Here is a 23,807-nt window from a genome sequence, read left to right as displayed (position 1 = left end):
GGCGTTTGCTTTTTATTATTTTTGTTGTTTTAAGTATGTTGTTTAGTTTGTCGTTCTGATTGAGGAGGATAAGGTTTTTTGTTATCTGTGTGAATAGTTCTGGGTTATTTGTGTTGTGTATAGAGTTCTAAGCCCGCGGATATTAGTAAATGCAAGCCTCAAGGGAGGAGGCAGGTTGGTTTTCTTTGAGTTTTGTCCTGGTTGTTTTGTTACTTTTTTTTTCTTCTTCCTTGCCATGTTGTAACGTCTAGAAAGAAAAAATGATTAATGAAAAAAAAAAAAGGGAAGAGCAAGGTTAAGAAAAACTTACGACCAAATCAGCGACGGCCCGTTCGGCGATATGGTCGTATCCATTTCCACTGAAGATCCTATATTTTATGCTCTTCCAAAAGACTTTACTGACTAGATGATACTTCTGGTCCCATAGAGACTGCATATAAACGCTGGGCCTGATCCTATACTGTTCCGAAGTCGGTGTTCCTTGGAAGAAATCGATTCCTACAAGAAGTAAAAGGAGTTCCGTTTAATGGTAATCGATACCACACGTACGGATGAAATGGATTTTTGCATTTTTTTTTTTTTTTTATCGGAAGAGGGGGGTTGATTTTATAAATAATTATTTTTTTGTATGCTCTATTCACGACTAGCAAGGAGACCCGATGTTGTTTGTGATTGTATTCCCCACTTCCAATACTTGTATCGGAATTGGTGAACTAAGATATTGTCAACTAAATTGCTTGTTCTATTATGTGTGTGTGTGTATATATATATATATATATATATATATATATATATATAGAGAGAGAGAGAGAGAGAGAGAGAGAGAGAGAATAAATGACAAATAGGTTATATTCCAAAATTTATGATGTTGACCATCTTATAATTTACTCTTTTAATTCAGTTGACTTATACAATTCTTGACATATATATATATATATATATATATATATATATATATATATATATGATATGAAAAGAAAGCCGCCATCTTTCCAGCGTCATTGGCAACAGACTTGATGTATGTGTTTCATTTCAGTTAAGGAGTAAAGGTAAAGCCCAGAAGCTTGTCAAAACATGGGACTTCTCCTAGGTGAGAGCCATCCATTTCAATTGATGCCAGATGGGTATCAGAGTGTTGATGATGTAAGGATAGGAGTTTGGTTTTGGATGCATTAAAGGTAACTAGCCACATCTTCCCCCACTGAACCACGCACTTGAGATCAGAGGAGAGAGAATCAGAGAGAACTTTGTCATTTACAGCCTTTGATATGTTGCCGTAGATGGTCGTGTCATCAGCATAGATGTCAACGAATGATTTAAGTATCTGTTTAGGGATGTCATTGATGTAGATCAGGAAGAGAGTTGGTTTTCTGTACTATTTGAAAGCCGATTTTGCAAAAATTTTAGAAATATTCTTACATTACCAAATGGTTCTCAGAAACATTGCTACTGGAGCATGAGGACTAAAGGACAAAAAATAATAATTAAGCAAAAATTTTAGCCATATTGTTACATTACCAAACGGTTCAGTGATTTCTTCCCTCAAGATTTGGTCCACAGTTCGATTCTTCGGATCAGCTTCCATTAGAAGAACATCAACGTAAAGACCCCATGTCAGCATGTGGTATCCGAAGGCAGTCCCTATGAAATAAAGAAAAAAAAGAAGTCACCATTATCAAGGCCCGGAGGCCACTCAAGGATACAGATTAAAGAGTGTACAGTAGTACATTGGACAATATCATAGGAATCGTTAGTGGTAGAAATTCGGTAAATGGGATAAGTTAAGGGGAACCGTTCATCAAGAATTTGTTTAAGTTGAACTTGAAGATGACCATGTTGTAGTCAGTTGGAAAGTAGGAAAACGGAACAAAGTTCCACAGGCTTGCAGTTTTAAGAAAGAAGCTTTGTTCATGTTTATTTAAATTTTAAACTCTCACCATTTTACCAATAATTCACAATTAATCTCAAACCCAAAAATTGTTGCTAATAATTTACTATTAATATAACACCAAAATAATATTTGCTACTAATTTACTATTAATTCACTATTAATATCAAACATAAAAACTATTTGCTACTAATTTACTATTTAATCATTATTAATATCAACCATAACAAATATTTGCTACTAATTTACTATTTAATCATTATTAATATCAAACATAAAAAATATTTGCTACTAATTCACTATTTAATCACTATTAATATCAAACATAAAAAATATTTGCTACTAATTTACTATTTAATCATTATTAATATCAAACATAAAAAATATTTGCTACTAATTTTCTATTTAATCACTATTAATATCAAACATAAAAAATATTTGCTACTAATTCACTATTTAATCATTATTAATATCAAACATAAAAAATATTTGCTACTAATTTACTATTTAATCATTATTAATATCAAACATAAAAAATATTTGCTACTAATTCACTATTAAATCATTATTAATATCAAACATAAAAAATATTTGCTACTAATTTACTATTTAATCATTATTAATATCAAACATAAAAAATATTTGCTACTAATTTACTATTTAATCATTATTAATATCAAACATAAAAAATATTTGCTACTAATTCACTATTTAATCACTATTAATATCAAACATAAAAAATATTTGCTACTAATTTACTATTTAATCATTATTAATATCAAACATAAAAAGTATTTGCTACTAATTTACTATTTAATCATTATTAATATCAAACAAAAAAATATTTGCTACTACTTTACTATTTAATCATTATTAATATCAAACATAAAAAATATTTGCTACTAATTTACTATTTAATCACTATTAATATCAAACAAAAAAATATTTGCTACTAATTTACTAGTTAATCACTATTAATATCAAACAAAAAAATATTTGCTACTACTTTACTATTTAATCATTATTAATATCAAACAAAAAATATTTGCTACTAATTTACTATTTAATCATTATTAATATCAAACATAAAAAATATTTGCTACTACTTTACTATTTAATCACTATTAATATCAAACAAAAAAATATTTGCTACTAATTTACTATTTAATCATTATTAATATCAAACAAAAAAAATATTTGCTACTACTTTACTATTTAATCACTATTAATATCAAACATAAAAAATATTTGCTACTAATTTACTATTTAATCATTATTAATATCAAACATAAAAAATATTTGCTACTACTTTACTATTTAATCACTATTAATATCAAACATAAAAAATATTTGCTACTACTTTACTATTTAATCATTATTAATATCAAACATAAAAAGTATTTGCTACTAATTTACTATTTAATCATTATTAATATAACATAAAAAATATTTGCTACTAATTTACTATTTAATCATTATTAATATAACATAAAAAATATTTGCTATTAATTTACTATTTAATCACTATTAATATCAAACATACACATTATTTGCTACTAATTTACTATTTAATCATTATTAATATCAAACATAAAAAATATTTGCTACTAATTTACTATTTAATCACTATTAATATCAAACATAAAAAATATTTGCTACTAATTTACTATTTAATCACTATTGATATCAAACATAAAAATATTTGCTACTAATTTACTATTTAATCATTATTAAAATCAAACCAAAACATATTTGCTACTAATTTTCTATTTAATCACTATAATTATCAAACATAACAAATATTTGCTACTAATTTCCTATTAAATCATTATTAATCTCAAACCCCAAAAATATTGCTACTAATTTACTATTAAATCACTATTAATATCAAACGCAAAAAATATTTGCTACTAATTTACTATTTAATCATTATTAATATCAAACATAAAAAATATTTGCTACTAATTTACTATTTAATCACTATTAATATCAAACATTAAAAATATTTGCTACTAATTTACTATTTAATAACTATTAATATCAAACATAAAAATATTTGCTACTAATTTCCTATTTAATCACTATTAACATCAAACATAAAAAATATTTGCTACTAATTTCCTATTTAATCATTATTAATATACAAACATAAAAAATATTTGCTACTAATTTACTATTTAATCATTATTAATATACAAACATAAAAAATATTTGCTACTAATTTCCAATTTAATCACTATTAATATCAAACATAAAAAATATTTGCAACTAATTTACTATTTAATCACTATTAATATCAAACATAAAAAATATTTGCTACTAATTTCCTATTTAATCATTATTAATATCAAACATAAAAAATATTTGCTACTAATTTCCTATTTAATCATTATTAATATCAAACATCAAAAATATTTGCTACTAATTTACTATTTAATCCGTATTAATATCAAACATAAAAAATATTTGCTACTAATTTACTATTTAATCATTATTAATATCAAACATCAAAAATATTTGCTACTAATTTACTATTTAATCATTATTAATATGAAACAAAAAAATATTTGCTACTAATTTACTATTAAATCATTATTAATATCAAACATAAAAAATATTTTCTACTAATTTACTATTTAATCAATATTAATATAAAACATAAAAAATGTAGGTATAGATAGGGTGGAATACTATAGACCAAGCCTTCTCAACGTGTATTCAATTGAAAAAATTCTAAGTCCAAACAAGAGGGGATGTAGGTATAGATAGGTTAGAATCCTATAGACCAAGCCTTCTCAACGTGTATTCAATTGAAAAAATTCTAAGTCCAAACAAGAGGGGATGTAGGTATAGATAGGTTAGAATCCTATAGACCAAGCCTTCTCAACGTGTATTCAATTGAAAAAATTCTAAGTCAAAACAAGAGGGGATGTAGGTATTGATAGGTTAGAATCCTATAGACAAAGCCTTCTCAGATTGTATTCAATTGAAAAAATTCTAAGTCCAAACAAGAGGGGATGTAGGTATAGATAGGTTAGAATCCTATAGACCAAGCCTTCTCAACGTGTATTCAATTGAAAAAATTCTAAGTCCAAACAAGAGGGGATGTAGGTATAGATAGGTTAGAATCCTATAGACCAAGCCTTCTCAACGTGTATTCAATTGAAAAAATTCTAAGTCCAAACAAGAGGGGATGTAGGTATAGATAGGTTAGAATCCTATAGACCAAGCCTTCTCAGATTGTATTCAATTGAAAAAATTCTAAGTCCAAACAAGAGGGGATGTAGGTATAGATAGGTTAGAATCCTATAGACCAAGCCTTCTCAACGTGTATTCAATTGAAAAAATTCTAAGTCCAAACAAGAGGGATGTAGGTATAGATAGGTTAGAATCCTATAGACCAAGCCTTCTCAGATTGTATTCAATTGAAAAAATTCTAAGTCCAAACAAGAGGGGATGTAGGTATAGATAGGTTAGAATCCTATAGACCAAGCCTTCTCAACGTGTATTCAATTGAAAAAATTCTAAGTCCAAACAAGAGGGGATGTAGGTATAGATAGGTTAAAATCCTATAGACCAAGCCTTCTCAGATTGTATTCAATTGAAAAAATTCTAAGTCCAAACAAGAGGGGATGTAGGTATAGATAGGTTAGAATCCTATAGACCAAGCCTTCTCAGATTGTATTCAATTGAAAAATTCTAAGTCCAAACAAGAGGGGATGTAGGTATAGATAGGTTAGAATCCTATAGACCAAGCCTTCTCAGATTGTATTCAATTAAAAAAATTCTAAGTCCAAACAAGAGGGGATGTAGGTATAGATAGGTTAGAATCCTATAGACCAAGCCTTCTCAACGTGTATTCAATTGAAAAAATTCTAAGTCCAAACAAGAGGGGATGTAGGTATAGATAGGTTAGAATCCTATAGACCAAGCCTTCTCAACGTGTATTCAATTGAAAAAATTCTAAGTCCAAACAAGAGGGGATGTAGGTATAGATAGGTTAGAATCCTATAGACCAAGCCTTCTCAATGTGTATTCAATTGAAAAAATTCTAAGTCCAAACAAGAGGGGATGTAGGTATAGATAGGTTAGAATCCTATAGACCAAGCCTTCTCAGATTGTATTCAATTGAAAAAATTCTAAGTCCAAACAAGAGGGGATGTAGGTATAGAAAGGTTAGAATCCTATAGACCAAGCCTTCTCAACGTGTATTCAATTGAAAAAATTCTAAGTCCAAACAAGAGGGGATGTAGGTATAGATAGGTTAGAATCCTATAGACCAAGCCTTCTCAGATTGTATTCAATTTAAAAAATTCTAAGTCCAAACAAGAGGGGATGTAGGTATAGATAGGTTGGAATACTATAGACCAAGCCTTCTCAACGTGTATTCAATTGAAAAAATTCTAAGTCCAAACAAGAGGGGATGTAGGTATAGATAGGTTAGAATCCTATAGACCAAGCCTTCTAAGATTGTATTCAATTGAAAAAATTCTAAGTCCAAACAAGAGGGGATGTAGGTATAGATAGGTTTGAATCCTATAGACCAAGCCTTCTCAGATTGTATTCAATTGAAAAAATTCTAAGTCCAAACAAGAGGGGATGTAGGTATAGATAGGTTAGAATCCTATAGACCAAGCCTTCTCAACGTGTATTCAATTGAAAAAATTCTAAGTCCAAACAAGAGGGGATGTAGGTATAGATAGGTTAGAATCCTATAGACCAAGCCTTCTCAGATTGTATTCAATTGAAAAAATTCTAAGTCCAAACAAGAGGGGATGTAGGTATAGATAGGTTAGAATCCTATAGACCAAGCCTTCTCAACGTGTATTCAATTGAAAAAATTCTAAGTCCAAACAAGAGGGGATGTAGGTATAGATAGGTTAGAATCCTATAGACCAAGCCTTCTCAACGTGTATTCAATTGAAAAAATTCTAAGTCCAAACAAGAGGGGATGTAGGTATAGATAGGTTAGAATCCTATAGACCAAGCCTTCTCAACGTGTATTCAATTGAAAAAATTCTAAGTCCAAACAAGAGGGGATGTAGGTATAGATAGGTTAGAATCCTATAGACCAAGCCTTCTCAACGTGTATTCAATTGAAAAAATTCTAAGTCCAAACAAGAGGGGATGTAGGTATAGATAGGTTAGAATCCTATAGACCAAGCCTTCTCAACGTGTATTCAATTGAAAAAATTCTAAGTCCAAACAAGAGGGGATGTAGGTATAGATAGGTTAGAATCCTATAGACCAAGCCTTCTCAACGTGTATTCAATTGAAAAAATTCTAAGTCCAAACAAGAGGGGATGTAGGTATAGATAGGTTAGAATCCTATAGACCAAGCCTTCTCAACGTGTATTCAATTGAAAAAATTCTAAGTCCAAACAAGAGGGGATGTAGGTATAGATAGGTTAGAATCCTATAGACCAAGCCTTCTCAACGTGTATTCAATTGAAAAAATTCTAAGTCCAAACAAGAGGGGATGTAGGTATAGATAGGTTAGAATCCTATAGACCAAGCCTTCTCAGATTGTATTCAATTGAAAAAATTCTAAGTCCAAACAAGAGGGGATGTAGGTATAGATAGGTTAGAATCCTATAGACCAAGCCTTCTCAACGTGTATTCAATTGAAAAAATTCTAAGTCCAAACAAGAGGGGATGTAGGTATAGATAGGTTAAAATCCTATAGACCAAGCCTTCTCAGATTGTATTCAATTGAAAAAATTCTAAGTCCAAACAAGAGGGGATGTAGGTATAGATAGGTTAGAATCCTATAGACCAAGCCTTCTCAGATTGTATTCAATTGAAAAATTCTAAGTCCAAACAAGAGGGGATGTAGGTATAGATAGGTTAGAATCCTATAGACCAAGCCTTCTCAGATTGTATTCAATTAAAAAAATTCTAAGTCCAAACAAGAGGGGATGTAGGTATAGATAGGTTAGAATCCTATAGACCAAGCCTTCTCAACGTGTATTCAATTGAAAAAATTCTAAGTCCAAACAAGAGGGGATGTAGGTATAGATAGGTTAGAATCCTATAGACCAAGCCTTCTCAACGTGTATTCAATTGAAAAAATTCTAAGTCCAAACAAGAGGGGATGTAGGTATAGATAGGTTAGAATCCTATAGACCAAGCCTTCTCAATGTGTATTCAATTGAAAAAATTCTAAGTCCAAACAAGAGGGGATGTAGGTATAGATAGGTTAGAATCCTATAGACCAAGCCTTCTCAGATTGTATTCAATTGAAAAAATTCTAAGTCCAAACAAGAGGGGATGTAGGTATAGAAAGGTTAGAATCCTATAGACCAAGCCTTCTCAACGTGTATTCAATTGAAAAAATTCTAAGTCCAAACAAGAGGGGATGTAGGTATAGATAGGTTAGAATCCTATAGACCAAGCCTTCTCAGATTGTATTCAATTTAAAAAATTCTAAGTCCAAACAAGAGGGGATGTAGGTATAGATAGGTTGGAATACTATAGACCAAGCCTTCTCAACGTGTATTCAATTGAAAAAATTCTAAGTCCAAACAAGAGGGGATGTAGGTATAGATAGGTTTGAATCCTATAGACCAAGCCTTCTCAGATTGTATTCAATTGAAAAAATTCTAAGTCCAAACAAGAGGGGATGTAGGTATAGATAGGTTAGAATCCTATAGACCAAGCCTTCTCAACGTGTATTCAATTGAAAAAATTCTAAGTCCAAACAAGAGGGGATGTAGGTATTGATAGGTTAGAATCCTATAGACCAAGCCTTCTCAGATTGTATTCAATTGAAAAAATTCTAAGTCCAAACAAGAGGGGATGTAGGTATAGATAGGTTAGAATCCTATAGACCAAGCCTTCTCAACGTGTATTCAATTGAAAAAATTCTAAGTCCAAACAAGAGGGGATGTAGGTATAGATAGGTTAGAATCCTATAGACCAAGCCTTCTCAACGTGTATTCAATTGAAAAAATTCTAAGTCCAAACAAGAGGGGATGTAGGTATAGATAGGTTAGAATCCTATAGACCAAGCCTTCTCAACGTGTATTCAATTGAAAAAATTCTAAGTCCAAACAAGAGGGGATGTAGGTATAGATAGGTTAGAATCCTATAGACCAAGCCTTCTCAACGTGTATTCAATTGAAAAAATTCTAAGTCCAAACAAGAGGGGATGTAGGTATAGATAGGTTGGAATCCTATAGACCAAGCCTTCTCAACGTGTATTCAATTGAAAAAATTCTAAGTCCAAACAAGAGGGGATGTAGGTATAGATAGGTTAGAATCCTATAGACCAAGCCTTCTCAACGTGTATTCAATTGAAAAAATTCTAAGTCCAAACAAGAGGGGATGTAGGTATAGATAGGTTAGAATCCTATAGACCAAGCCTTCTCAACGTGTATTCAATTGAAAAAATTCTAAGTCCAAACAAGAGGGGATGTAGGTATAGATAGGTTAGAATCCTATAGACCAAGCCTTCTCAACGTGTATTCAATTGAAAAAATTCTAAGTCCAAACAAGAGGGGATGTAGGTATAGATAGGTTAGAATCCTATAGACCAAGCCTTCTCAACGTGTATTCAATTGAAAAAATTCTAAGTCCAAACAAGAGGGGATGTAGGTATAGATAGGTTAGAATCCTATAGACCAAGCCTTCTCAACGTGTATTCAATTGAAAAAATTCTAAGTCCAAACAAGAGGGGATGTAGGTATAGATAGGTTAGAATCCTATAGACCAAGCCTTCTCAGATTGTATTCAATTGAAAAAATTCTAAGTCCAAACAAGAGGGGATGTAGGTATAGATAGGTTAAAATCCTATAGACCAAGCCTTCTCAGATTGTATTCAATTGAAAAAATTCTAAGTCCAAACAAGAGGGGATGTAGGTATAGATAGGTTAGAATCCTATAGACCAAGCCTTCTCAGATTGTATTCAATTGAAAAAATTCTAAGTCCAAACAAGAGGGGATGTAGGTATAGATAGGTTAGAATCCTATAGACCAAGCCTTCTCAGATTGTATTCAATTAAAAAAATTCTAAGTCCAAACAAGAGGGGATGTAGGTATAGATAGGTTAGAATCCTATAGACCAAGCCTTCTCAACGTGTATTCAATTGAAAAAATTCTAAGTCCAAACAAGAGGGGATGTAGGTATAGATAGGTTAGAATCCTATAGACCAAGCCTTCTCAACGTGTATTCAATTGAAAAAATTCTAAGTCCAAACAAGAGGGGATGTAGGTATAGATAGGTTAGAATCCTATAGACCAAGCCTTCTCAATGTGTATTCAATTGAAAAAATTCTAAGTCCAAACAAGAGGGGATGTAGGTATAGATAGGTTAGAATCCTATAGACCAAGCCTTCTCAGATTGTATTCAATTGAAAAAATTCTAAGTCCAAACAAGAGGGGATGTAGGTATAGAAAGGTTAGAATCCTATAGACCAAGCCTTCTCAACGTGTATTCAATTGAAAAAATTCTAAGTCCAAACAAGAGGGGATGTAGGTATAGATAGGTTAGAATCCTATAGACCAAGCCTTCTCAGATTGTATTCAATTTAAAAAATTCTAAGTCCAAACAAGAGGGGATGTAGGTATAGATAGGTTGGAATACTATAGACCAAGCCTTCTCAACGTGTATTCAATTGAAAAAATTCTAAGTCCAAACAAGAGGGGATGTAGGTATAGATAGGTTTGAATCCTATAGACCAAGCCTTCTCAGATTGTATTCAATTGAAAAAATTCTAAGTCCAAACAAGAGGGGATGTAGGTATAGATAGGTTAGAATCCTATAGACCAAGCCTTCTCAACGTGTATTCAATTGAAAAAATTCTAAGTCCAAACAAGAGGGGATGTAGGTATTGATAGGTTAGAATCCTATAGACCAAGCCTTCTCAGATTGTATTCAATTGAAAAAATTCTAAGTCCAAACAAGAGGGGATGTAGGTATAGATAGGTTAGAATCCTATAGACCAAGCCTTCTCAACGTGTATTCAATTGAAAAAATTCTAAGTCCAAACAAGAGGGGATGTAGGTATAGATAGGTTAGAATCCTATAGACCAAGCCTTCTCAACGTGTATTCAATTGAAAAAATTCTAAGTCCAAACAAGAGGGGATGTAGGTATAGATAGGTTAGAATCCTATAGACCAAGCCTTCTCAACGTGTATTCAATTGAAAAAATTCTAAGTCCAAACAAGAGGGGATGTAGGTATAGATAGGTAAGAATCCTATAGACCAAGCCTTCTCAACGTGTATTCAATTGAAAAAATTCTAAGTCCAAACAAGAGGGGATGTAGGTATAGATAGGTTGGAATCCTATAGACCAAGCCTTCTCAACGTGTATTCAATTGAAAAAATTCTAAGTCCAAACAAGAGGGGATGTAGGTATAGATAGGTTAGAATCCTATAGACCAAGCCTTCTCAACGTGTATTCAATTGAAAAAATTCTAAGTCCAAACAAGAGGGGATGTAGGTATAGATAGGTTAGAATCCTATAGACCAAGCCTTCTCAACGTGTATTCAATTGAAAAAATTCTAAGTCCAAACAAGAGGGGATGTAGGTATAGATAGGTTAGAATCCTATAGACCAAGCCTTCTCAACGTGTATTCAATTGAAAAAATTCTAAGTCCAAACAAGAGGGGATGTAGGTATAGATAGGTTAGAATCCTATAGACCAAGCCTTCTCAACGTGTATTCAATTGAAAAAATTCTAAGTCCAAACAAGAGGGGATGTAGGTATAGATAGGTTAGAATCCTATAGACCAAGCCTTCTCAACGTGTATTCAATTGAAAAAATTCTAAGTCCAAACAAGAGGGGATGTAGGTATAGATAGGTTAGAATCCTATAGACCAAGCCTTCTCAGATTGTATTCAATTGAAAAAATTCTAAGTCCAAACAAGAGGGGATGTAGGTATAGATAGGTTGGAATACTATAGACCAAGCCTTCTCAACGTGTATTCAATTGAAAAAATTCTAAGTCCAAACAAGAGGGGATGTAGGTATAGATAGGTTAGAATCCTATAGACCAAGCCTTCTCAGATTGTATTCAATTGAAAAAATTCTAAGTCCAAACAAGAGGGGATGTAGGTATAGATAGGTTAGAATCCTATAGACCAAGCCTTCTCAACGTGTATTCAATTGAAAAAATTCTAAGTCCAAACAAGAGGGGATGTAGGTATAGATAGGTTAGAATCCTATAGACCAAGCCTTCTCAACGTGTATTCAATTGAAAAAATTCTAAGTCCAAACAAGAGGGGATGTAGGTATAGATAGGTTAAAATCCTATAGACCAAGCCTTCTCAGATTGTATTCAATTGAAAAAATTCTAAGTCCAAACAAGAGGGGATGTAGGTATAGATAGGTTAGAATCCTATAGACCAAGCCTTCTCAGATTGTATTCAATTGAAAAATTCTAAGTCCAAACAAGAGAGGATGTAGGTATAGATAGGTTAGAATCCTATAGACCAAGCCTTCTCAGATTGTATTCAATTAAAAAAATTCTAAGTCCAAACAAGAGGGGATGTAGGTATAGATAGGTTAGAATCCTATAGACCAAGCCTTCTCAACGTGTATTCAATTGAAAAAATTCTAAGTCCAAACAAGAGGGGATGTAGGTATAGATAGGTTAGAATCCTATAGACCAAGCCTTCTCAACGTGTATTCAATTGAAAAAATTCTAAGTCCAAACAAGAGGGGATGTAGGTATAGATAGGTTAGAATCCTATAGACCAAGCCTTCTCAATGTGTATTCAATTGAAAAAATTCTAAGTCCAAACAAGAGGGGATGTAGGTATAGATAGGTTAGAATCCTATAGACCAAGCCTTCTCAGATTGTATTCAATTGAAAAAATTCTAAGTCCAAACAAGAGGGGATGTAGGTATAGATAGGTTAGAATCCTATAGACCAAGCCTTCTCAACGTGTATTCAATTGAAAAAATTCTAAGTCCAAACAAGAGGGGATGTAGGTATAGATAGGTTAGAATCCTATAGACCAAGCCTTCTCAGATTGTATTCAATTTAAAAAATTCTAAGTCCAAACAAGAGGGGATGTAGGTATAGATAGGTTGGAATACTATAGACCAAGCCTTCTCAACGTGTATTCAATTGAAAAAATTCTAAGTCCAAACAAGAGGGGATGTAGGTATAGATAGGTTTGAATCCTATAGACCAAGCCTTCTCAGATTGTATTCAATTGAAAAAATTCTAAGTCCAAACAAGAGGGGATGTAGGTATAGATAGGTTAGAATCCTATAGACCAAGCCTTCTCAACGTGTATTCAATTGAAAAAATTCTAAGTCCAAACAAGAGGGGATGTAGGTATTGATAGGTTAGAATCCTATAGACCAAGCCTTCTCAGATTGTATTCAATTGAAAAAATTCTAAGTCCAAACAAGAGGGGATGTATGTATAGATAGGTTAGAATCCTATAGACCAAGCCTTCTCAACGTGTATTCAATTGAAAAAATTCTAAGTCCAAACAAGAGGGGATGTAGGTATAGATAGGTTAGAATCCTATAGACCAAGCCTTCTCAACGTGTATTCAATTAAATAAATTCTAAGTCCAAACAAGAGGGGATGTAGGTATAGATAGGTTAGAATCCTATAGACCAAGCCTTCTCAACGTGTATTCAATTGAAAAAATTCTAAGTCCAAACAAGAGGGGATGTAGGTATAGATAGGTTAGAATCCTATAGACCAAGCCTTCTCAACGTGTATTCAATTGAAAAAATTCTAAGTCCAAACAAGAGGGGATGTAGGTATAGATAGGTAAGAATCCTATAGACCAAGCCTTCTCAACGTGTATTCAATTGAAAAAATTCTAAGTCCAAACAAGAGGGGATGTAGGTATAGATAGGTTGGAATCCTATAGACCAAGCCTTCTCAACGTGTATTCAATTGAAAAAATTCTAAGTCCAAACAAGAGGGGATGTAGGTATAGATAGGTTAGAATCCTATAGACCAAGCCTTCTCAACGTGTATTCAATTGAAAAAATTCTAAGTCCAAACAAGAGGGGATGTAGGTATAGATAGGTTAGAATCCTATAGACCAAGCCTTCTCAGATTGTATTCAATTGAAAAAATTCTAAGTCCAAACAAGAGGGGATGTAGGTATAGATAGGTTAGAATCCTATAGACCAAGCCTTCTCAACGTGTATTCAATTGAAAAAATTCTAAGTCCAAACAAGAGGGGATGTAGGTATAGATAGGTTAGAATCCTATAGACCAAGCCTTCTCAACGTGTATTCAATTGAAAAAATTCTAAGTCCAAACAAGAGGGGATGTAGGTATAGATAGGTTAGAATCCTATAGACCAAGCCTTCTCAACGTGTATTCAATTGAAAAAATTCTAAGTCCAAACAAGAGGGGATGTAGGTATAGATAGGTTAGAATCCTATAGACCAAGCCTTCTCAACGTGTATTCAATTGAAAAAATTCTAAGTCCAAACAAGAGGGGATGTAGGTATTGATAGGTTAGAATCCTATAGACCAAGCCTTCTCAACGTGTATTCAATTGAAAAAATTCTAAGTCCAAACAAGAGGGGATGTAGGTATAGATAGGTTAGAATCCTATAGACCAAGCCTTCTCAGATTGTATTCAATTGAAAAAATTCTAAGTCCAAACAAGAGGGGATGTAGGTATAGATAGGTTAGAATCCTATAGACCAAGCCTTCTCAACGTGTATTCAATTGAAAAAATTCTAAGTCCAAACAAGAGGGGATGTAGGTATAGATAGGTTAGAATCCTATAGACCAAGCCTTCTCAACGTGTATTCAATTGAAAAAATTCTAAGTCCAAACAAGAGGGGATGTAGGTATAGATAGGTAAGAATCCTATAGACCAAGCCTTCTCAACGTGTATTCAATTGAAAAAATTCTAAGTCCAAACAAGAGGGGATGTAGGTATAGATAGGTTAGAATCCTATAGACCAAGCCTTCTCAACGTGTATTCAATTGAAAAAATTCTAAGTCCAAACAAGAGGGGATGTAGGTATAGATAGGTTAGAATCCTATAGACCAAGCCTTCTCAACGTGTATTCAATTGAAAAAATTCTAAGTCCAAACAAGAGGGGATGTAGGTATAGATAGGTTAGAATCCTATAGACCAAGCCTTCTCAACGTGTATTCAATTGAAAAAATTCTAAGTCCAAACAAGAGGGGATGTAGGTATAGATAGGTTAGAATCCTATAGACCAAGCCTTCTCAACGTGTATTCAATTGAAAAAATTCTAAGTCCAAACAAGAGGGGATGTAGGTATTGATAGGTTAGAATCCTATAGACCAAGCCTTCTCAACGTGTATTCAATTGAAAAAATTCTAAGTCCAAACAAGAGGGGATGTAGGTATAGATAGGTTAGAATCCTATAGACCAAGCCTTCTCAGATTGTATTCAATTGAAAAAATTCTAAGTCCAAACAAGAGGGGATGTAGGTATAGATAGGTTAGAATCCTATAGACCAAGCCTTCTCAACGTGTATTCAATTGAAAAAATTCTAAGTCCAAACAAGAGGGGATGTAGGTATAGATAGGTTAGAATCCTATAGACCAAGCCTTCTCAGATTGTATTCAATTGAAAAAATTCTAAGTCCAAACAAGAGGGGATGTAGGTATAGATAGGTTGGAATACTATAGACCAAGCCTTCTCAACGTGTATTCAATTGAAAAAATTCTAAGTCCAAACAAGAGGGGATGTAGGTATAGATAGGTTAGAATCCTATAGACCAAGCCTTCTCAGATTGTATTCAATTGAAAAAATTCTAAGTCCAAACAAGAGGGGATGTAGGTATAGATAGGTTAGAATCCTATAGACCAAGCCTTCTCAACGTGTATTCAATTGAAAAAATTCTAAGTCCAAACAAGAGGGGATGTAGGTATAGATAGGTTAGAATCCTATAGACCAAGCCTTCTCAACGTGTATTCAATTGAAAAAATTCTAAGTCCAAACAAGAGGGGATGTAGGTATAGATAGGTTAAAATCCTATAGACCAAGCCTTCTCAGATTGTATTCAATTGAAAAAATTCTAAGTCCAAACAAGAGGGGATGTAGGTATAGATAGGTTAGAATCCTATAGACCAAGCCTTCTCAGATTGTATTCAATTGAAAAATTCTAAGTCCAAACAAGAGAGGATGTAGGTATAGATAGGTTAGAATCCTATAGACCAAGCCTTCTCAGATTGTATTCAATTAAAAAAATTCTAAGTCCAAACAAGAGGGGATGTAGGTATAGATAGGTTAGAATCCTATAGACCAAGCCTTCTCAACGTGTATTCAATTGAAAAAATTCTAAGTCCAAACAAGAGGGGATGTAGGTATAGATAGGTTAGAATCCTATAGACCAAGCCTTCTCAACGTGTATTCAATTGAAAAAATTCTAAGTCCAAACAAGAGGGGATGTAGGTATAGATAGGTTAGAATCCTATAGACCAAGCCTTCTCAATGTGTATTCAATTGAAAAAATTCTAAGTCCAAACAAGAGGGGATGTAGGTATAGATAGGTTAGAATCCTATAGACCAAGCCTTCTCAGATTGTATTCAATTGAAAAAATTCTAAGTCCAAACAAGAGGGGATGTAGGTATAGATAGGTTAGAATCCTATAGACCAAGCCTTCTCAACGTGTATTCAATTGAAAAAATTCTAAGTCCAAACAAGAGGGGATGTAGGTATAGATAGGTTAGAATCCTATAGACCAAGCCTTCTCAGATTGTATTCAATTTAAAAAATTCTAAGTCCAAACAAGAGGGGATGTAGGTATAGATAGGTTGGAATACTATAGACCAAGCCTTCTCAACGTGTATTCAATTGAAAAAATTCTAAGTCCAAACAAGAGGGGATGTAGGTATAGATAGGTTTGAATCCTATAGACCAAGCCTTCTCAGATTGTATTCAATTGAAAAAATTCTAAGTCCAAACAAGAGGGGATGTAGGTATAGATAGGTTAGAATCCTATAGACCAAGCCTTCTCAACGTGTATTCAATTGAAAAAATTCTAAGTCCAAACAAGAGGGGATGTAGGTATTGATAGGTTAGAATCCTATAGACCAAGCCTTCTCAGATTGTATTCAATTGAAAAAATTCTAAGTCCAAACAAGAGGGGATGTATGTATAGATAGGTTAGAATCCTATAGACCAAGCCTTCTCAACGTGTATTCAATTGAAAAAATTCTAAGTCCAAACAAGAGGGGATGTAGGTATAGATAGGTTAGAATCCTATAGACCAAGCCTTCTCAACGTGTATTCAATTAAATAAATTCTAAGTCCAAACAAGAGGGGATGTAGGTATAGATAGGTTAGAATCCTATAGACCAAGCCTTCTCAACGTGTATTCAATTGAAAAAATTCTAAGTCCAAACAAGAGGGGATGTAGGTATAGATAGGTTAGAATCCTATAGACCAAGCCTTCTCAACGTGTATTCAATTGAAAAAATTCTAAGTCCAAACAAGAGGGGATGTAGGTATAGATAGGTAAGAATCCTATAGACCAAGCCTTCTCAACGTGTATTCAATTGAAAAAATTCTAAGTCCAAACAAGAGGGGATGTAGGTATAGATAGGTTGGAATCCTATAGACCAAGCCTTCTCAACGTGTATTCAATTGAAAAAATTCTAAGTCCAAACAAGAGGGGATGTAGGTATAGATAGGTTAGAATCCTATAGACCAAGCCTTCTCAACGTGTATTCAATTGAAAAAATTCTAAGTCCAAACAAGAGGGGATGTAGGTATAGATAGGTTAGAATCCTATAGACCAAGCCTTCTCAGATTGTATTCAATTGAAAAAATTCTAAGTCCAAACAAGAGGGGATGTAGGTATAGATAGGTTAGAATCCTATAGACCAAGCCTTCTCAACGTGTATTCAATTGAAAAAATTCTAAGTCCAAACAAGAGGGGATGTAGGTATAGATAGGTTAGAATCCTATAGACCAAGCCTTCTCAACGTGTATTCAATTGAAAAAATTCTAAGTCCAAACAAGAGGGGATGTAGGTATAGATAGGTTAGAATCCTATAGACCAAGCCTTCTCAACGTGTATTCAATTGAAAAAATTCTAAGTCCAAACAAGAGGGGATGTAGGTATAGATAGGTTAGAATCCTATAGACCAAGCCTTCTCAACGTGTATTCAATTGAAAAAATTCTAAGTCCAAACAAGAGGGGATGTAGGTATTGATAGGTTAGAATCCTATAGACCAAGCCTTCTCAACGTGTATTCAATTGAAAAAATTCTAAGTCCAAACAAGAGGGGATGTAGGTATGGATAGGTTAGAATCCTATAGACCAAGCCTTCTCAGATTGTATTCAATTGAAAAAATTCTAAGTCCAAACAAGAGGGGATGTAGGTATAGATAGGTTAGAATCCTATAGACCAAGCCTTCTCAACGTGTATTCAATTGAAAAAATTCTAAGTCCAAACAAGAGGGGATGTAGGTATAGATAGGTTAGAATCCTATAGACCAAGCCTTCTCAACGTGTATTCAATTGAAAAAATTCTAAGTCCAAACAAGAGGGGATGTAGGTATAGATAGGTAAGAATCCTATAGACCAAGCCTTCTCAACGTGTATTCAATTGAAAAAATTCTAAGTCCAAACAAGAGGGGATGTAGGTATAGATAGGTTAGAATCCTATAGACCAAGCCTTCTCAACGTGTATTCAATTGAAAAAATTCTAAGTCCAAACAAGAGGGGATGTAGGTATAGATAGGTTAGAATCCTATAGACCAAGCCTTCTCAACGTGTATTCAATTGAAAAAATTCTAAGTCCAAACAAGAGGGGATGTAGGTATAGATAGGTAAGAATCCTATAGACCAAGCCTTCTCAACGTGTATTCAATTGAAAAAATTCTAAGTCCAAACAAGAGGGGATGTAGGTATAGATAGGTTAGAATCCTATAGACCAAGCCTTCTCAACGTGTATTCAATTGAAAAAATTCTAAGTCCAAACAAGAGGGGATGTAGGTATAGATAGGTTAGAATCCTATAGACCAAGCCTTCTCAGATTGTATTCAATTGAAAAAATTCTAAGTCCAAACAAGAGGGGATGTAGGTATAGATAGGTTAGAATCCTATAGACCAAGCCTTCTCAACGTGTATTCAATTGAAAAAATTCTAAGTCCAAACAAGAGGGGATGTAGGTATAGATAGGTTAGAATCCTATAGACCAAGCCTTCTCAACGTGTATTCAATTGAAAAAATTCTAAGTCCAAACAAGAGGGGATGTAGGTATAGATAGGTAAGAATCCTATAGACCAAGCCTTCTCAACGTGTATTCAATTGAAAAAATTCTAAGTCCAAACAAGAGGGGATGTAGGTATAGATAGGTTAGAATCCTATAGACCAAGCCTTCTCAACGTGTATTCAATTGAAAAAATTCTAAGTCCAAACAAGAGGGGATGTAGGTATAGATAGGTTAGAATCCTATAGACCAAGCCTTCTCAACGTGTATTCAATTGAAAAAATTCTAAGTCCAAACAAGAGGGGATGTAGGTATAGATAGGTAAGAATCCTATAGACCAAGCCTTCTCAACGTGTATTCAATTGAAAAAATTCTAAGTCCAAACAAGAGGGGATGTAGGTATAGATAGGTTAGAATCCTATAGACCAAGCCTTCTCAACGTGTATTCAATTGAAAAAATTCTAAGTCCAAACAAGAGGGGATGTAGGTATAGATAGGTTAGAATCCTATAGACCAAGCCTTCTCAACGTGTATTCAATTGAAAAAATTCTAAGTCCAAACAAGAGGGGATGTAGGTATAGATAGGTTAGAATCCTATAGACCAAGCCTTCTCAGATTGTATTCAATTTAAAAAATTCTAAGTCCAAACAAGAGGGGATGTAGGTATAGATAGGTTGGAATACTATAGACCAAGCCTTCTCAACGTGTATTCAATTGAAAAAATTCTAAGTCCAAACAAGAGGGGATGTAGGTATAGATAGGTTTGAATCCTATAGACCAAGCCTTCTCAGATTGTATTCAATTGAAAAAATTCTAAGTCCAAACAAGAGGGGATGTAGGTATAGATAGGTTAGAATCCTATAGACCAAGCCTTCTCAACGTGTATTCAATTGAAAAAATTCTAAGTCCAAACAAGAGGGGATGTAGGTATTGATAGGTTAGAATCCTATAGACCAAGCCTTCTCAGATTATATTCAATTGAAAAAATTCTAAGTCCAAACAAGAGGGGATGTAGGTATAGATAGGTTAGAATCCTATAGACCAAGCCTTCTCAACGTGTATTCAATTGAAAAAATTCTAAGTCCAAACAAGAGGGGATGTAGGTATAGATAGGTTAGAATCCTATAGACCAAGCCTTCTCAACGTGTATTCAATTGAAAAAATTCTAAGTCCAAACAAGAGGGGATGTAGGTATAGATAGGTTTGAATCCTATAGACCAAGCCTTCTCAGATTGTATTCAATTGAAAAAATTCTAAGTCCAAACAAGAGGGGATGTAGGTATAGATAGGTTAGAATCCTATAGACCAAGCCTTCTCAACGTGTATTCAATTAAAAAAATTCTAAGTCCAAACAAGAGGGGATGTAGGTATTGATAGGTTAGAATCCTATAGACCAAGCCTTCTCAGATTGTATTCAATTGAAAAAATTCTAAGTCCAAACAAGAGGGGATGTAGGTATAGATAGGTTAGAATCCTATAGACCAAGCCTTCTCAACGTGTATTCAATTGAAAAAATTCTAAGTCCAAACAAGAGGGGATGTAGGTATAGATAGGTTAGAATCCTATAGACCAAGCCTTCTCAACGTGTATTCAATTGAAAAAATTCTAAGTCCAAACAAGAGGGGATGTAGGTATAGATAGGTTAGAATCCTATAGACCAAGCCTTCTCAACGTGTATTCAATTGAAAAAATTCTAAGTCCAAACAAGAGGGGATGTAGGTATAGATAGGTAAGAATCCTATAGACCAAGCCTTCTCAACGTGTATTCAATTGAAAAAATTCTAAGTCCAAACAAGAGGGGATGTAGGTATAGATAGGTTGGAATCCTATAGACCAAGCCTTCTCAACGTGTATTCAATTGAAAAAATTCTAAGTCCAAACAAGAGGGGATGTAGGTATAGATAGGTTAGAATCCTATAGACCAAGCCTTCTCAACGTGTATTCAATTGAAAAAATTCTAAGTCCAAACAAGAGGGGATGTAGGTATAGATAGGTTAGAATCCTATAGACCAAGCCTTCTCAACGTGTATTCAATTGAAAAAATTCTAAGTCCAAACAAGAGGGGATGTAGGTATAGATAGGTTAGAATCCTATAGACCAAGCCTTCTCAACGTGTATTCAATTGAAAAAATTCTAAGTCCAAACAAGAGGGGATGTAGGTATAGATAGGTAAGAATCCTATAGACCAAGCCTTCTCAACGTGTATTCAATTGAAAAAATTCTAAGTCCAAACAAGAGGGGATGTAGGTATAGATAGGTTAGAATCCTATAGACCAAGCCTTCTCAACGTGTATTCAATTGAAAAAATTCTAAGTCCAAACAAGAGGGGATGTAGGTATAGATAGGTTAGAATCCTATAGACCAAGCCTTCTCAGATTGTATTCAATTGAAAAAATTCTAAGTCCAAACAAGAGGGGATGTAGGTATAGATAGGTTGGAATACTATAGACCAAGCCTTCTCAACGTGTATTCAATTGAAAAAATTCTAAGTCCAAACAAGAGGGGATGTAGGTATAGATAGGTTAGAATCCTATAGACCAAGCCTTCTCAGATTGTATTCAATTGAAAAAATTCTAAGTCCAAACAAGAGGGGATGTAGGTATAGATAGGTTAGAATCCTATAGACCAAGCCTTCTCAACGTGTATTCAATTGAAAAAATTCTAAGTCCAAACAAGAGGGGATGTAGGTATAGATAGGTTTGAATCCTATAGACCAAGCCTTCTCAGATTGTATTCAATTGAAAAAATTCTAAGTCCAAACAAGAGGGGATGTAGGTATAGATAGGTTAGAATCCTATAGACCAAGCCTTCTCAACGTGTATTCAATTGAAAAAATTCTAAGTCCAAACAAGAGGGGATGTAGGTATTGATAGGTTAGAATCCTATAGACCAAGCCTTCTCAGATTGTATTCAATTGAAAAAATTCTAAGTCCAAACAAGAGGGGATGTATGTATAGATAGGTTAGAATCCTATAGACCAAGCCTTCTCAACGTGTATTCAATTGAAAAAATTCTAAGTCCAAACAAGAGGGGATGTAGGTATAGATAGGTTAGAATCCTATAGACCAAGCCTTCTCAACGTGTATTCAATTAAATAAATTCTAAGTCCAAACAAGAGGGGATGTAGGTATAGATAGGTTAGAATCCTATAGACCAAGCCTTCTCAACGTGTATTCAATTGAAAAAATTCTAAGTCCAAACAAGAGGGGATGTAGGTATAGATAGGTTAGAATCCTATAGACCAAGCCTTCTCAACGTGTATTCAATTGAAAAAATTCTAAGTCCAAACAAGAGGGGATGTAGGTATAGATAGGTAAGAATCCTATAGACCAAGCCTTCTCAACGTGTATTCAATTGAAAAAATTCTAAGTCCAAACAAGAGGGGATGTAGGTATAGATAGGTTGGAATCCTATAGACCAAGCCTTCTCAACGTGTATTCAATTGAAAAAATTCTAAGTCCAAACAAGAGGGGATGTAGGTATAGATAGGTTAGAATCCTATAGACCAAGCCTTCTCAACGTGTATTCAATTGAAAAAATTCTAAGTCCAAACAAGAGGGGATGTAGGTATAGATAGGTTAGAATCCTATAGACCAAGCCTTCTCAGATTGTATTCAATTGAAAAAATTCTAAGTCCAAACAAGAGGGGATGTAGGTATAGATAGGTTAGAATCCTATAGACCAAGCCTTCTCAACGTGTATTCAATTGAAAAAATTCTAAGTCCAAACAAGAGGGGATGTAGGTATAGATAGGTTAGAATCCTATAGACCAAGCCTTCTCAACGTGTATTCAATTGAAAAAATTCTAAGTCCAAACAAGAGGGGATGTAGGTATAGATAGGTTAGAATCCTATAGACCAAGCCTTCTCAACGTGTATTCAATTGAAAAAATTCTAAGTCCAAACAAGAGGGGATGTAGGTATAGATAGGTTAGAATCCTATAGACCAAGCCTTCTCAACGTGTATTCAATTGAAAAAATTCTAAGTCCAAACAAGAGGGGATGTAGGTATTGATAGGTTAGAATCCTATAGACCAAGCCTTCTCAACGTGTATTCAATTGAAAAAATTCTAAGTCCAAACAAGAGGGGATGTAGGTATAGATAGGTTAGAATCCTATAGACCAAGCCTTCTCAGATTGTATTCAATTGAAAAAATTCTAAGTCCAAACAAGAGGGGATGTAGGTATAGATAGGTTAGAATCCTATAGACCAAGCCTTCTCAACGTGTATTCAATTGAAAAAATTCTAAGTCCAAACAAGAGGGGATGTAGGTATAGATAGGTTAGAATCCTATAGACCAAGCCTTCTCAACGTGTATTCAATTGAAAAAATTCTAAGTCCAAACAAGAGGGGATGTAGGTATAGATAGGTAAGAATCCTATAGACCAAGCCTTCTCAACGTGTATTCAATTGAAAAAATTCTAAGTCCAAACAAGAGGGGATGTAGGTATAGATAGGTTAGAATCCTATAGACCAAGCCTTCTCAACGTGTATTCAATTGAAAAAATTCTAAGTCCAAACAAGAGGGGATGTAGGTATAGATAGGTAAGAATCCTATAGACCAAGCCTTCTCAACGTGTATTCAATTGAAAAAATTCTAAGTCCAAACAAGAGGGGATGTAGGTATAGATAGGTTAGAATCCTATAGACCAAGCCTTCTCAACGTGTATTCAATTGAAAAAATTCTAAGTCCAAACAAGAGGGGATGTAGGTATAGATAGGTTAGAATCCTATAGACCAAGCCTTCTCAACGTGTATTCAATTGAAAAAATTCTAAGTC

General features: G+C 33.7%; 1 protein-coding gene across 1 annotated transcript; it reads right to left on the bottom strand.

Annotated features, from left to right (window-relative positions):
* Nucleotides 1-280: 280 nt before the first annotated feature.
* Nucleotides 281-1,662, bottom strand: LOC145271471 (uncharacterized). The gene is made up of 2 exons (XM_080126990.1): nucleotides 1,519-1,662; nucleotides 281-498 (listed from the first exon to the last, which is right to left on the bottom strand). Exons 1-2 carry the CDS (start codon nucleotides 1,619-1,621, stop codon nucleotides 296-298), a joined length of 306 nt encoding a protein of 101 aa, XP_079983116.1. The 5' UTR covers nucleotides 1,622-1,662; the 3' UTR covers nucleotides 281-295.
* Nucleotides 1,663-23,807: the final 22,145 nt, after the last annotated feature.

Source organism: Euprymna scolopes, chromosome 46 (assembly GCF_053919585.1).
Source record: "Euprymna scolopes isolate OS-2025 chromosome 46, ASM5391958v1, whole genome shotgun sequence".
NCBI classification, from domain to species: domain Eukaryota; kingdom Metazoa; phylum Mollusca; class Cephalopoda; order Sepiida; family Sepiolidae; genus Euprymna; species Euprymna scolopes.
The sequence above is the reverse complement of the archived record's forward strand: the minus strand, read 5'-3'. Positions and strand labels throughout refer to the sequence as shown.